This window comes from Anolis carolinensis, chromosome 3 (assembly GCF_035594765.1).
Source record: "Anolis carolinensis isolate JA03-04 chromosome 3, rAnoCar3.1.pri, whole genome shotgun sequence".
Taxonomy (NCBI): Eukaryota; Metazoa; Chordata; class Lepidosauria; order Squamata; family Dactyloidae; genus Anolis; species Anolis carolinensis.
Window position 1 is genome coordinate 176,370,627 of NC_085843.1, and position 16,738 is coordinate 176,387,364.

The 16,738-nt window shown below is 40.0% G+C and overlaps 1 protein-coding gene across 3 annotated transcripts in view; it reads right to left on the reverse strand.

Moving 5' to 3' along the window:
* sh2d4b (SH2 domain containing 4B) overlaps positions 1-16,738 on the reverse strand; it is a 196,284-nt gene that overhangs the window by 55,716 nt on the left and 123,830 nt on the right. For all 3 annotated transcript variants that reach the window (XM_008115808.3, XM_062975823.1, XM_062975824.1), the window contains exon 6: positions 11,107-11,234. In XM_008115808.3, coding sequence (XP_008114015.2) covers positions 11,107-11,234 — 128 coding nt within the window. The remainder of the gene's footprint in view (positions 1-11,106; positions 11,235-16,738) is intronic.

Sequence of the window (16,738 nt, forward strand, 5' to 3'; positions counted from 1 at the left end):
CAGGAATGTGCTGCACAGTGGTAGGCTCAAACTTTTCTGCAACTGTAGCAGCAATGTGCACAGATATATGCTGATGATCCATCTAAATGCTTCCTCATTCTTGTCCAATCATTCATCACAGAGCTGTGTTGTTGCAGCTTAGTCAACCCTGCCTACTTTTTTCATGTGTTTTCTTAAGTGGCAAACAGTGCTTCACTGCGCATTTAAGGTGGAAAGTCAAAGTAAGAAATAGTCCCTAATAAATAGTCTATTGTAATTCAGAAAGAGTTCATCAATGTCCAATTTGTAATCCACAAGTGAAGCTCGATAGCTTCCCTTAGATATCAAAATTTGTCCATGAAACAATAGTGAAAAACAAACACTGCAAATCCACTTGGAAAGTCCCATAGCAAAGTCAAAGGAGCAAGGTAAACAAAGCAAAGTCAATCTCGATTCAGGAACAAGGAAGTCGTGGTAACAAGGCAAGGTCTACTCAAGAGTCGCGGCTTGGCGCAGCTCTCTTGGAACTGGAAACTCAGCACGGATTCAGAAGTCAAGGCAAGGAGCTGGAAACTGGAACCTCTTCCAAAGAAAAGCAATGTTGACACCGCAATGAAAATACAGTGCAGAGTACTTTTAACAGAATCCCAAGTCTGTAAGAATTAGGGAGTACAGGGCCCATGAAAAGTTCTCATGGGAAAACTAATCATTATCTAGTTTGAGAGCGAGTCTTTGACTTTTTCTCAGCCCCTGTTTTTTACTTCTATCTCTGGTAACAAAATCTCTCTGATTAAAACTTCCATTCTCCCCCAAGTCTGTACTATCTGGTGTGGTTAATGCTGAAGAGAATTCAGAATGTTTGCCAATTAGCGGATCCCTGATTTCCGGCACCTGCAAGGCCATGGGGCCTGAATTCTGAGCGGGAATGTCTTCGAATTCCACCTCCTCATCTGTTTCTGACTCCAACTCTCATTGAAAACTGGGCCATGATGACTGAGCCACAACAACAAATGGAGGGGTCATAGAGGTTAGATTCACCTCTCTTTTATAGAGCCATCTCCAGCCTGCAGACTTGGATAATGTTTTCAGGAGCTTTATTCATGTATCAAAAATTATCTGAGAAGTTTTAGCAGCTTCTTTTTTTTTAATGGCATTGCTTTAAATCAGTGATTCCCAAACTGTAATCCTCCAGGTGTTTTGCATTTCAATTCCCAAAAGCTTCAGCTGCCTTGACCAATGATAAGAAATTCTGGGGCCTGAAATTCCAAACACCAGAAAGACCAGAGTGTGGGAATCACTGCTTTAAACAGATCAGCCAGTTGCTTCAAGCAGTGCTTCAAGTTACTGGGGTGTATCATCAGGTGGACCATCATAGGCTGGAATCTCCTGATGGCACACAGTGACATAAAAGGTTATTCTGGTGGAAGTACTTTCTCAGATATTGCACAAGGAGGTCTTAAGTACCTGTGTGTGCACTACACTGTATCTGGCTGCATATGGCAGCCAACCAGCACTCAGGTGAAGCTCCTCATCAGGCATCCTCAAGCTTTGGCCCTCCAGATGTTTGGGCCTCCAACTCTCAGAACTTCTGACCATTGAACAAGCTGGCTAGGGCTTCTGGGAGTTGTAGACCAAAACAAGTGGAGGGCCAAAGTTTGAGGATGCCTGATCCACATGCTTGACAGAAGCATGCAGTGATTGGTCAACTGATCCATCCAGGTGCTATCTTTATGTCCTTGAATGGGGGTGGGAGTAGCCTTTGCTCTCCCAGATCTTTGGTATACATAAATTGGGAAAGCTTTAAGGTCTGCCTACTAAATGCCTCTACAATGGTTGTGCATTGTAACATAGTGTTAATATAACTTAATATAACACAGTGCAGAAGCTTTGTGCCATTTGAATCAGCCGGAAAAAAAAGAAAGTTTGCAAGTGAAGAACCACTCCAGCTTCTCTAACAAGGCCCTGTTCATAAAAGCACTGTCCTTTTTGAATTGCCTTGCTTTTCTCTTCCCCCACACACATCTCCCAGGAAAGTTTCCATCAAAAATTTCAGTTCAGCTCTAGCTTACTTAGAATTAGAACTATCAAAGCAGCCCCCTCAAATTCCCACCATATTCCAAAATAGAGATGGAAAGAATATTCAAATTATTGTTTCAAAATTCAAAAAAGGTAAAAAGAAAAGAAGCAGGAAACCCTTGTCTGCACTGATTGAAAAAAAAATCTGTTTGGAACTGCATTTTCCTGATCTGTATTGGCCCCACAGTGATCCTGTTAATGCCACACATACCACATCTTTATACTGAAGTCGGCATAAACCAGCCCAATATTTAGCCTTGGTAAACTCCTATTACTGTTAGAGATTGGATCACATTTCTAATCCTTCGTATTCTTTTTGGCCACATGGTCATGGATTTTTGTTTTTTGTTTTGTTTGATTTTTTCCATCATGCATGTGAATAAACACACTCTTTCTATTAAAAAGCTAATATGTAAGTATCTGCACAGATGAATTTTCTTTTTAAAAAAATAATTAAATTCAACTCAGGAAAGAGCCATTTCATAAAGGGAATGTTTACCTCCCACCAACAAGTTCTTCTCAAGACTAAATCTTCTCAACAACAACATAATGAAGCAAAGCCATTTGCCTACATGCCTAAAATCTAGATTAACTGTAAAAGCTTGGGGTAAAAGGTAAGGGTTTTTTAAAAAAGCATTTAAATCCCAAAGAAGATGTGCCTTGTAAACAAATAATTATGGACACCATGTTTCAAGATAATAGCCTCTAAGTATGATTAATTTTTAATCTTAATGTGTTGTCGAAGGCGTTCATGGCCAGAATCGTTGGGTTTCTGCGAGTTTTCCAGGCTGTATGGCCGTGTTCCAGAAGCATTCTGTTTTTTAGTCTTTATACACAATTCCCCTGTCAAGAAAAATATAATACAGCAATGAAACGTTTACACAATTTATTCCAGCATCTAAATGTCTGAATGTGTCTTGGACGAATTCTTATGCAGGTGGAAATGCAGGTGTTTTTTAAAATGCAAAAACCATGTTTTCTGTGCAGCAATTGGCTTTTACCTACAGAAAACAATGTTTCTTGAGCTGGTGACACATGTTCTTGTTTTCTGTGCAAATAAAAGAAAAAAAGCCATGTGCCATTCTCCACCAAATAATCCCTCTGCAACACTTCAGGACATTCAAATACAGGAATCATACTGTGGTGAAATATTCGTTTCTTCACACAGCAGGGAGAAGTCTACAGTATGCAAAGATTTGTCTCCCTATTACAAGGCTGCCAATAACTATGTCCTTTCTAAGTCTTGTGGGATCAGAATGGGATCAAATTTTCAACTTCTTAATGCAGAACTCGGACTCCCTGATGTTACTAGGTACCATATTGTTTCCATTTCCCATTCAGCTTCTGTACAGAATACAGTTGTGCTAAGAAGCAAAGGGGAAGGCAGGATTGGTGAGGGAGGAGAAATGACATTCTCGTATTAATTAAAAATCCTAGATGGTTGACCTGATAATCCTAGCTTCACAGTCCTATTGGTGCTAAACAATAGCTTCACATCATGTGAATGCAGCCAAGGTCTGAGAAATTTTCAGATATTACTAAAACTTCCTGAATCAGGCAAACAAGATTTCTTGATGTTGGGAGATGTCCTATTGAGTACAATTTCTTGATTGTGTGTTGCTTGACTCATTAACAGGTTTGCTGACAATGCTTTCCACCAGTTTGACACTCGGATTGAAGCAGGACTCCCTCAATGTCTAAACAGATATGTTCTCAGACACAATCAAGCTTGAGGTTGAGTAGAAATTCCTCAATGTGATTTGCAAAATATTTTTGACAAGGAAGGAACAATGCTTTCCTCCTTTAGCAGTTCTACTACTTCCTTTATGGAAATGCTGGCAGACATATGCTGCTTTCAGTTTGCTTCACACAGGCTGGCTCTACACCATAGAATTAATGCAGTTTGACACCACTTTAACTGTCATGGTTCAATGCTATGGAATCATGGGAATTGTGGTTTTACATGTTATTTAGCCTTTTCTGACAAAGAGTGCTCGTGCCTCATCAAAAGTAAAATGTCAATGATTTCAAAGCATTGAACCATGTCAGTTAAAGTAGTGTCAAACTACATTACTTCTACAAGGCAGATGCACTCACAGTCTCAATGGCCTTTATTTATTATGAGTGATGTTGAATAGTCAAAACCAATTGGGTGCTGTGATGCCCCATGGTCACTGTAGTCCTGTTCCTAGTACTATCGTGGCAGATGAAGATGAAAACATGGGGTTTTCGCTGGTTCAACAAGAGCCGGAGTCCTTTCACCTGCCGGATGTTGATGTTTGTCCTCAAGAATTCAGTAAAACAGACCTTGGGCATTCCTCGCCTCCGTTTCCCAGGAGGGAATCTTACTCTAGAGACAGAGGAGTCAGAGAAGCAAATCGCAGGAGTTTACGGATTGCTGCCAAACAACAGGCTGATTAGGCCTGCTTCCCTTGGGAAATTCTAAGGAGTCTTGCATCTGGACAGAGTTGGGTTTTGCTTCTCGTTCTCTAGGGAAAGAGATGGTTGGCAGGAAAACGAGACCCAATATAGGTGTTCGGCGCGGGAGATTCTTTGCGGAGTCAACAGATCAGCTTCAGGAGTGAGATTGTGTGTGGACTTCGTAACCCCAGTTCCTTGCCTCCCGGATCAAGTATTCAAGATTTTGCATTGCTTTGCTTTTAACCACGGACCTTGTTCCAGGATTCACTGGTTACCTTGTACCTAGTCATGGACCTTGTTAAAGAACCAAGTTATATTCAGCCTTGTTCCAGCCTTGTTGTCAAACTACCTTGGACTCTTAAGACTCTGACATTTCCCCACACTATTGCTTGGCAATAGTGTGTGTTTCGGTATTGGATAAAGAACTTTGAACTCTAATATCATTTATTGGACAATACATTTTTGGACTATATTTGACCTCATTTGAAAGGTCTGCTTCTGAACTATATTCTTCACTTGTTTTTATTGCTTTTATATATTTCCTTAATAAAGATATTAGATAGAGATTGGCCTCCGTGTATGGTTCTTGGTGCCCAGCTGCCAGGGGTCTGACAGGTGCATACAACAGTATCTAAGTTACATCCAGGAGCTAGATATCAAGAGCTTGACAAACTGCAGACAACCACTTCGAATATGAATTCAAAAATCACAGAAGGTAACACAAGAAACCATAATCCCAAATTGGTGGAATTCACAACATGACTATAATTCCAAAGGTTTGAAAACTTGAACTTGATTATAATCCCAAAGGCTTGAAAACTTGAAACAAGATTTGTAATCCAAACAGGAGAGATATTTTTTTCTAACGGACAAGTAAAAAAAAAAAGGCAAATAAGGTACAGATGGGAGAAATATGAAGGAGTTATGGTTACCTATAATGAGCAGAAATATTGACTAACGTCAGAAGATAAAGCAAAATAATTTTTGAAGAAACTGAATAAAGGGAAAGAAGCGAAAGAGGATAAGTCATCCCCTCTCTCCCTGAATACAAAGAAGTCTAAAAAACGTAGATTCTACTCCCCAGAGGGAGAACCTTTCGAAGCAGGTGAGCAGTTGACAGATGAAGATGAGGTTGATGAAGAAAATCTTGACAATTGGGAGAAAGACAAAAATATGGATGATGAGTGATTTTGATTGACAAATAAAATGCTATTCCAACAACATTAATGGTCTGAATTGACCTAATAAAACAAAAAGATTTTTAATAAGATTAAAAAAAGGAAATATAATATAATAGCATTGCAAGAAACACACATTGCTCGAAGACATACCACCTATCTTATTCAAAAAAAAACTAGGAAAGGAATTCTATTCCTCAGCAGAAGAGAAAAAAAGTGGTGTAGTCCTATACACTGATGAAAATTTGCCATCTGAATTACAATTTAAAGACCAAGAGGGTCGCATGTTTGGTGTTAAGGTTAAAATTGGATTTAATAATATATTAGTATGTAATATATATGCTCCAAATGAACCTAAGACACAGTTTGTTAAAAATTTAAGAGAAAAAATAACTCAAAATGATTATGATTACATTATTATGTTTGGAGACTTTAATGGAGTAATAAATGCAAAAAAGGACAAAACGTATTATAAATCTAAAAAAGCAAAGGAAGAAATATGCACGTTACTGAAAAACTTTATTCTATTACAAGAAGAATTAGGGTTGGAAGACTTATGGCGAGAACAAAATTGCAGTCAAAAGGACTACACCTTCTATTCCAATCGACATCAAAGCTGGTCGAGGATAGATATGATTTGGACTTCTAAAATACTTTCTACTAAAATTGGACTTATTCAAATTTTGCCTAGAGATATTTCAGATCATAATCCATTAGAGATTATTATTAGTTACAAAAGACAAAATTGGAAATGGCAATTAGATAATAACTTAATAAAATCGGAAGAAGATGTGCTGAAAAATAAAAACTTAACGAAGGAATATTTTAAAATGAATGATACTAAAGAAGTCAGAATGCAAATTATATGGGACGCCTATAAGGCGGTTATGAGAGGTCATCTCATACAACAAAATTATATGAAAAAGAAATGGAGGAACAAGAAAATAAATGATATTAAGAAAGAAATTGGAATACTGGAATTTCAATTGAAAAGTAACCCCAAGGAAAGTAGAATTAAGAATTTATTTCTTATTTATTTATTTATTTCAATCATTTATACCCCGCCCTTCTCACCCGAGGGGACTCAGGGAGGCTTACAAGTGGCAATTGATGCCGTTACACTGATATACAATGAACTAAAACGTTAAAACAGTTAAAACAGTCATAAAATACAATATACAAAGTTTAAAACAATGCAAAGTACTTATGCCATTCATCCACCAGACCTTATACAAGAGCCGTAATTCAGACGTAATTCGAAGCCAACACATGCTTATTCTTCAAATGCGTACATAGCCAGGTCTTCAGTTTTTTTCTGAACCCCAAAAGGGATGGGGCCTGCCGAATGTCACTGGGGAGGGAGTTCCACAGCCAGGGAGCCACCACCGAGAAGGCCCTGTCTCTCGTCCCCACCAGCCATGCCTGTGAGGCAGGTGGGACCGAGAGCAGGGCTTCTCCAGATGATCTTAAGGTTCTTGTGGGTTCATAGGGGAAGATACGTTCGGACAGGTAAATTGGACCAGAACCGTTTAGAGCTTTGTAGGCCAAGACCAGCACTTTGAATTGGGCTTGGTAGCATATCGGCAACCAGTGGAGCTGGCTTAACAAGGGAGTAGTACGTTCCCTGTATGCCACCCCAGTTAACAATCTGGCTGCTGTCCGTTGTACTAGTTGGAGCTTCCAGGCCATCTTCAAAGGCAGCCCCACATAGAGCGCATTGCAGTAATCCAACCGGGATGTGACCAGAGCGTGGACCACCGTGGCCAAGTCAGACTTCCCAAGGTATGGGCGCAGCTGGCACACAAGTCTGAGTTGTGCGAAGGCTCCCCTGGCCACCGCTGAGACCTGGGGTTCCAGGCTCAGTGATGAGTCCAGGAGAACCCCCAGACTGCGAACCTGTGTCTTCAGGGGGAGTGCGACCCCGTCCAACACAGGCTGTAACCCTATACCCTGTTCAGCCTTACGACTGACCAGGAGGACCTCTGTCTTGTCTGGATTCAATTTCAATTTGTTAGCCCTCATCCAGTCCGACACAGCGGCCTGAACAAGAATAAATTAGATATCTTAATGAAAAAGAGAAACAATACAGAATGGGGGACGCCTGGCTTGACAGCAGTGTGTGCGAAAAAGACCTTGGAGTCCTCGTGGACAACAAGTTAAACATGAGCCTACAATGTGATGCGGCAGCTAAAAAAGCCAATGGGATTTTGGCCTGCATCAATAGGGGAATAGCGTCTAGATCCAGGGAAGTCATGCTCCCCCTCTATTCTGCCTTGGTCAGACCACACCTGGAATACTGTGTCCAATTTTGGGCACCGCAGTTGAAGGGAGATGTTGACAAGCTGGAAAGCGTCCAGAGGAGGGCGACTAAAATGATCAAAGGTCTGGAGAACAAGCCCTATGAAGAGAGGCTTAAAGAGCTGGGCATGTTTAGCCTGCAGAAGAGAAGGCTGAGAGGAGACATGATAGCCATGTACAAATACGTGAGGGGAAGTCATAGGGAGGAGGGAGCAAGATTGTTTTCTGCTGCCCTGCAGACTAGGACACGGAACAATGGCTTCAAACTACAGGAAAGGAGATTCCACCTGAACATCAGGAAGAACTTCCTCACTGTGAGGGCTGTTCGGCAGTGGAACTCTCTCCCCCAGACTGTGGTGGAGGCTCCTTCTTTGGAAGCTTTTAAGCAGAGGCTGCAGAGGCTGGATTGCCATCTGTCGGGGGTACTTTGAATGCGATTTCCTGCTTCTTAGTGGGGGGTTGGACTAGATGGCCCATGAGGTCTCTTCCAACTCTACTATTCTATGATTCTATGATTCTATTTACAGAATAAGAATATAATGAAATTTATTTGGAAGGGGAAAAAACCAAGAATAAAATATACTGTGATGACAAATCTTAAGAAAAGAGGAGGATTTGGAGTACCGGATTTGAAATTATACTTTGAAGCGAGTTCCCTGGTCTGGATAAGGGACTGGATAAAATTAACGAAATCCAAGGTACTCACACTTTAAGGATTCGATTTAAGAAGAGGCTGGCATTCGTATATTTGGTATGGGAAAACAAAAATAGAGAAAAAAATTGGCAACCACTTCATTAGGTCAGCTTTAATGAGGGGTTGGGAAAGATATAAAATAAACTTTTATACAAAAACACCAAAATGGGTATCACCGTTGGAAGCCAACCAAAGGAGGTTACTTGGGTAGACTAATTGGCCTCCATACAGAGATTTGCTAAAGGGGAAAGCACCTACCTTTCAATTAAGATCACAAGTAGAAATACAGAAAAAGTATAAAGAAGTAACTTGGCTGCAATACCTACAAATCAAAGAGTGTTTTAATATGGACAGCAAATTAGGTTTCTCCGAGGAGGATTTCTGGGAAAAATTGATTAAATCTGAGAAAAAAATAATTACAGTAATATATAATAAACTTCTTGAATGGTCTACCGAAACAGAACAAATCACAAATTCAATGTTAAAGTGTGCAAGAAATATCAGAAGACCAATACAAATCCATGAATGGGAAGAAATTTGGATGAGGAAATTAAAGTATACATATGCATCAGACCTAGAAGAAAACTATTTGAAAATGTTGCACCACTGGTATATGACTCCAGCAAAATTGGGAAGAATGTACCAGAACATGGACAATAAATGTTGGAAATGCAAGACAAGTGAAGGTACATTCTTCCATTTGTGGTGGACATGTAAAAAAAAACCACATTGGATTTTTGGAAAAATATCCATGCCGAATGTCAAAAAATTCTTAAAAAATCTTTCCCAATGAAACCGGAATACTACCTATTGGGTATGTTTGATTTAGGATTATTTGCAGATCGAAACTTGGACAAACTATTTACTTTTTTAACAACAGTGGCGAGAATAGTCTTTGCCAAAAGATGGAAGCTGGATACTACTCCTGAAATGAAAGATTGGATTATTAAAATTATGGATATAAAAGACATGGATAAGTTAACATTTTTACTAAAAGAAAATAACGGCAGTGGATTGAAAAAGACAGATTGGTCATTTTTAGAAAACTATCATAAGAAATATTAAAGATGCAAGTGGGAAAGAATTTATATTTAGCTTTATAGTGACTCTGCTAAGTTGCTATTTTACAGGAGGAGTAAGAGCGGAAGTCATTGAATACCCCCTTCTTAATTGTGTGTGTTGGGGTTTGTTTGTTTTTTTGGTTTTTTTTCTTATTGTACTTTCCTATACATTCATTGTTCCCCCACTTTCATGTAAATATAAAGTCCTCTTCCATATATGCTCCCTTTTTTTCTTCTTCTTCTTTTTCTTTTTCCTACTTTCCTATATTTTACATTGTTCCCCCACTTTTTATGTATTTAATAACATTCTTTGCTTAATAAAAATTATATATATAAAAACAAACAGTAGACATGAAACTTAAACAAGAAAACAATATCCAAGAACCAAGAACCAGCCCTCCTGACCCAGGGCTTCATAGATTGGCGACTTGATATATGAAATTCCAACACTGATCTACACACTGAACAAAGCCTCAGATTCCTTAAGAAGTCTCCATCTCACTTAAACATCATTATTTCCTACCCCTAGGCTCCCTTTGTTTATTTTTCAGTCTCTGAGGACAACACATCTTTCTCTGATTCGCACTCTCCCATCTGAGCAATCAACTCTGGGTTAGCAGTAATGCTCTGGTCTCCTACACATTCCTTTCACAGTCAATCCCTGGGAGACTCTCATGAGAAACATAATCTGTTTCCCCAACAGCAGATCTGTCCAAAACATCTTGAAAAACACATTCCCCACAGAAGTAACAGGCTCAAACAAAAAAATCCTTGACCTCATCCTCAGAGACAGAGGCTTCACAGGCCTCAACACAATGTCCACTTTGAACCATGAATGTTGATCTAGGTTCTTGGAGAAAATTTGTATAAAATTTCTAGACTTATACATGAGTATGCCTGCATTTATTACTAACAGCATGCCAGCCAATGTTTTACATATTTATTAGTTATCTAGCTTTTTAAATTATTTGCAGATTTTTTTTCTGTTTTTTTTGTTCCAAACTGTTATTTTATGATGTTGAATTTTTACAGCTGCATTATTATACATTTATATTTTAAGCCACCCAGAGAATGATGTTGTTCAGGGACTCTATAAAAGTAGAGTAAATGCATAAATAAATATGAACATGAACAGTTGGATGTGTTAACCTCCCCTCCTTCACAGATTTCTCAGGTCCCTGACTGTCACACCAAAGCAACTAAAGAGAATAAATAATCTTATGTTGGGAAAGGGACCCATCCAGAACAGCTTTATAAGAAAAGAGTTATTTCAGTGTTAAGTTGAGCACATCTCATTTATGCCATTTCCCTTCAGGAAACAAACAACCCCACAATAATCTCCCAGAAGTTTCTCAAAATGCCCTTTATACTTAAGAATATAAATAAAGAATTGTTTTACCATGGAACCAAGGTGCAATAGTACTGGAGTTCCTTTCAAATCCAGCCCGGCGTGGAAGCTGCTCTTCTCTGAACCACTGAATTATGACATCTCTGGAGAAAGGTCTGGGAGGTCGTTCCCAAGCTTTGCTGTATTACATTAAAAAGAAATTGAGGTTAAAACTATGCAGAAATTGTAACTAACAAAATATTATCCCACATTCTTCTCTTTAAAAGGTAATTATTACTTGAAATTCTCCATTCCCCATTTTCTGTAACACTTGTGTAACTTGTGAGATAAGATGACACTTTACGAAGTAAAGAAGGTATGGCAATATCATTTCAATAATATTTTGAGAAATATTTCAAATTTATTACAAATTTCAGCCTTTATCCAATTATGTTACAGTGCTGTCATAAGAGACATATGTTCAGGGTGTAATCTGATAGTTTTTACAGGATACATTCCAAATCATTCCAAAAGTGCACAAAGGTATAATCCAGCCCTCTTCACTAGTCTGATTTTTTATTCCATTGATGTTAAAATGAATTTAAGATTTAATATTTTTCATAGTCAACACAAACATTTGAGATCTCGACCAAAAATGGCTTCTTTTTCACAATTCATTGCTACCTGAATGATTACTTAAAAAAACCCATATTGTCAAGCAAGACAGTTTTATAGCAATGAATGGCTACTTCTGATCCTTACATTGCAATTTGTTTTAGTATGCATATAAATAACTATCTGTATAATAACAGCAATAATAACTTTAATACAATACACATTTACTGTAAGTATTTAAGAAGCTGCATGCCTGTAGCATCTTGGTAAGGATGAAGAAAACAGTGGTTCATGCTTATGCAAGGATGTAGTGGGATGATAGAATTCCTTTTTTCCATTTGTAACCCTAATCAGGTATTTAACATGTCTGCTAATTAATGTATATTTACATATTACAAAACCCGTATGAAGCAGGACAGTTTTTTCTTAAATGCAAAAGTGAATGAGGGTGGCAGGAACTATGAACCATATTATTTACCCTTAATGTTCTGCATCATAAATGTTTTACAATGTTGTGACTCCGCCTTTGTGTCTGATTAGGATTCTGGGATGCAGTTTCAAGATGATGGGATTAGGTTCAGGATGAGTTTCAGGATGACTCTGATGGGAATTATGGGATTCAGCTGCAGAGTGTTCCTGCTGTGGGAGATGAAGAGCAGGGAGGCTTTCCCATGGAAAGAAATGATGTTGTTAATGATGATGGTTTTCTGGTGCAAGAAGCAGAAAGGGAGAGAGGTTCCCAACCTCAGTCTGATAACACTAACGAGCCCTGTGGCCTTGAAAGCAAAAGCGATGAGGCCACTTCTCTAGATCAGGCTAGTTGTCTGGAATTTCGGGGGTTGCGCAGAAGTCTCAGAATAGCAAATAAAAGGGAAGTCAAAGGGCAAAGAAATGCCTTCATGTTATGCTATTAAAACAGTCTGCTGAGAGGGAAATCTTTGTCAATGCAATTTCCTTGCTTGAATCAAGAACCAAGTCTGCTTTCCTGTATTATCTTGTAGCCAGGGTGTATCCTCGTTTTTAGGACTTTGGCTTCATTTTAAGAACCTTGTTTCATTCAATGGATTTGTCCTTACAGACTTGTTTTTGCAACTATCTTTTGGAACTGAACTTTTGCCTTTTATGAACTATCTTTTCCCTATTTCCTAATAAACTACAAAAAACTATTTTGGTGTACAGTCTGGTGTCTTTAGCAAGGTGAAGCTAACCTGAAGTGCGACATCCAATATGTAAACATTTTTGCACAATCAACTTTTAATTTTCTAAACAGTTAGAAACAGACAACTGATCTAATAAAAGAAAATATTCTATTGATTTACAAGTTGTGATTTTATGGGGGTGCATCAGATATTAGTTGAATAATTTAGAAAACTATCCTAAATGGTAAAGATGTCTGAGGGCAAAATCCATTCAGTCTAAGGATGATAGCAAATCATTAGAGCAACTCTTCCGTGGCCTAACATTTCTGTGGCATTGCAGTTATGGAGGTTTGACTCTAGTGTAACTCACTTGCCTCCTTGCCCTTTTCTTGGCTCTTTGACTAATATATCTTAGCCAACTGGAAGAAATCTGAAATTAACTCACAGAAAATGGCACTTTCAAAAGGGTACAGTACATCTCTGAGTTAGGACCTCACTGAATCCTAATTCAAAGCAATAATAATAATAATAATAATAATAATAATAATAATAATAATAATAATAATAATAACTTTATTTTTATACCCCGCCCCATCTCCCCGAAGGGACTTGGGGCAGCTTACATGGGGCCTAGCCCGATAAGTCAATCAATATCAATAGCACGACTATAAAACAATTATACCAGTAAAACATCAATAGCAATAAAACAATCGTTAAAATCAGCAAAAAGCATACAAAAAACATACAATATTAAAACAGGAGACTAATTCATAAAATCCAGAACAGAATGTGCCGGTAGAAATGGACAATAAAGTGCAAAATAACATTGGCAACATCTCAGAAAAGGGGGCTATTATATAATGGGCAGATGGATCAGTCCAACATCTAATTAGGTGTCAAAGGCCTTCTGGAAGAGCCAGGTTTTTAAACTCCTACGAAAGGAGAGGAGGGTAGGGGCCTGATCTCTCTAGGGAGAGAGTTCCAAAGCCAAGGGGCCACAATGGAGAAGGCCCTTTCTCTTGTCCCCACCAACCGCGACTGCAAGGGTGGTGGGAGCGAGAGAAGGGCCTCCCCCGACGAGCGGAGAGAACGTGCGGGTTCATAGGGGGAGATGCGGTCTCTAAGGTAGGTGGGTCCCAAACCGTTTAGGGCTTTGTAGGTGATAACCTGCACCTTGAATTGGGCCCAGAAAGTAAATGGCAGTCAGTGGAGCTCCTTAAACAGAGGCGTTGAATGCGTCCTGTAATTCGCTCCAGTTAGAAGCCTGGCTGCCGATCGCTGTACTAGTTGTAATTTCCGGACCGTCTTCAAAGGCAGCCCCACGTAGAGCGCATTGCAATAGTCCAGTCTAGAGGTAACTAAGGCATGGACCACCATTGTCAGATCAGACTTCTCGAGGTATGGTTGCAGCTGGCGCACAAGTTTTAATTGTGCAAAAGCCCTCCCGGCCACGGCCGACACCTGAGCCTCAAGCGTCAGCCCCGAATCCAGGAGGACCCCCAAGCTGCGGACCTGCACCTTCAGGGGGAGTGCAACCCCGTCAAGCACAGGTTGCCACCCAATACCCCCATCAGACATACGACTGACCTGGAGGACCTCTGTCTTGTCAGGATTAAGTCTCAGTTTATTCACCCTCATCCAGGCCAACACAGCGGCCAGACACTGGTCCAGAATCCGAGGGGCTTCCTTGGATTTAGGTGGAAAAGAGTAGTAGAGTCATCCGCGTAGAGATGGCACCGTACTCCAAAACTCCGGATGACCTCTCCCAGCAGTTTCATGTAGATGTTAAAAAGCATGGGGGACAAAATAGAACCTTGCGGGACCCCACAGGTCAATGGCCAGGGGTCCGAGCAAGTGTCCCCCAGCTTCACCAACTGGGAACGACCCTCCAGAAAGGACTGGAGCCACTGGAGTGCAGTACCCCCAAGGCCCATCCCAGAGAGCCACCCCAGAAGGATACCATGGCCAATGGTATCGAAAGCCGCTGAGATGTCCAAGAGAACCAGCAGGGTCACATTCCCCCTGTCCAGCTCCCTGCGGAGGTCATCCACCAAGGCGACCAAAGCCGTCTCGGTACTGAACCCAGGCCTGAAGCCAGACTGTGATTGGTCCAGAAAATCCGTATCTTCCAAGAATCCCTGGAGCTGAGAGGCAACCACCCGCTCCAAGACCTTGCCCAAGAATGGTAGGTTAGAGATTGGCCTGTAGTTACAAGGAGTGGTCGGATCTAATGAGGCCTTCTTCAAAATAGGCCTTACCACGGCTTGTTTTAGGCTGGATGGAAATTTTCCCTGCCCCAAAGAGGCGTTAATTATTGCCACAAACCAATCAACTAACCCACCACTGGCCTGTTTTAAAAGCCAAGATGGGCAGGGATCAAGGGCACAGGTAGTCGCCCTCACTGCTCCAAGAATCTTGTCCACATCATCAGGTTGCACAAACTGAAACAAATCCCACAAGATCGAACAGACAGATGCCTCGGTTACCTCACCTGGCAATGCTTCAAGACTGGCGTCCAAGTCGGAACGAATCTGAGCGACTTTGTCTGCAAAATGGTGAGCGAACTCACTACACCGAGTTGCCGAGGAGTCATTGCCCCCCCACCCTGAGAAGGGTGGAGGAGCTCCCCAACAACTCGGAACAACTCCGAAGATCTATTTGTTGCAGACGCGATGCGGGCAGTCGTGAAGACCTTCCTGGCTGCCCGCAACGCCGCGGAATAAGCCCTGATAGCGGCTTTAGACCGTGCTCGGTCAGAAACGTCATGAGTTCTCCGCCAGCGACACTCTAGTCTCCTTCTCTCACTTTAATATGTGTCTGTTTCAGTGACATAACACATTGGGAATTCTTATTGAATCATCATTTCCCTGTCAGAACTCCCAAACAGATGCATTCCATAATTTGTGCAAGAATACCTGACTCTGTGATCATATATTACTATCATTTGTTGAAGACTAAACTGCTTTTGGGTGAGTATAGGATAATTTCCATAGCTTTTTAAAGTTCTTTTCATCCTCACTCGAGAATAAAGAAACAATTCACATCTAACTGCTGCTGAATTCTACACTAAATGGCTACACTTTTGAAGGTTTAGGGCTGAATTATACTCAACAGTCCTTCAGATGTGTTAGTGTTTTTATGACTTCATTTCAGGAAAGCTTAATTTATTGAAACTGACTTGGAATAACAAAAGTAATGGGAATATTGCTTTGACAAACAGCATGCAAGCATATCATAGAGAATTCAATGCCTTTTAGGGACTAAATTTAAAAAAACACTCCCCAGTCAAACCAAGAATGCCAGCAACCATTAGAGGCAAGATGCTGTATCAAAACACATCAAGTCAAAGGAATGGCTTGTCAGATCGGAACGCAAAACACTAAGCAAGAAAGGACTGGGGTTCCTTTTGTCCTGTGGAGCTGCCAGACTTCACAAGAGCAAAGCCTGACAATTTCTACTCTCAACATTAAAAATGAAAGTACAAATCAATGCAAAGATAATTGCTCTTTCTTAGAAGAACTTATTTTGTGTTAGTTAATTTTAAATAAATCAACAACAACTTATGGTTTACAGGAGCTTGGTCATAACATTGAGACTAATTAATAATATCATATGGTGCCATGTAAACCCAGGAGGAATGACTAGTAAAACTTTCCCTAACTCCATCTGCTACATTGGATTGTTTTGCACTGTTGGAAATTTACAGACTTTACCAACCAGGCAATGGATCAATACAACTATCAGAGAAGACAAAGAAATTTCTACAAATATGGCTGAAAATCCATTTTCGGAGGAAAATGGCAACCATAATCTCCCAGTTCAAATTTGACTGGGGAAAAAAGGCCTAAATTCAGTCACTAGCACAAACTAAAACAGACCTACTAAAATATTGGGATTTACCTAAATCTTGATTCATAAGAGCAATTGACGCAATGAATCTAATCTGACTA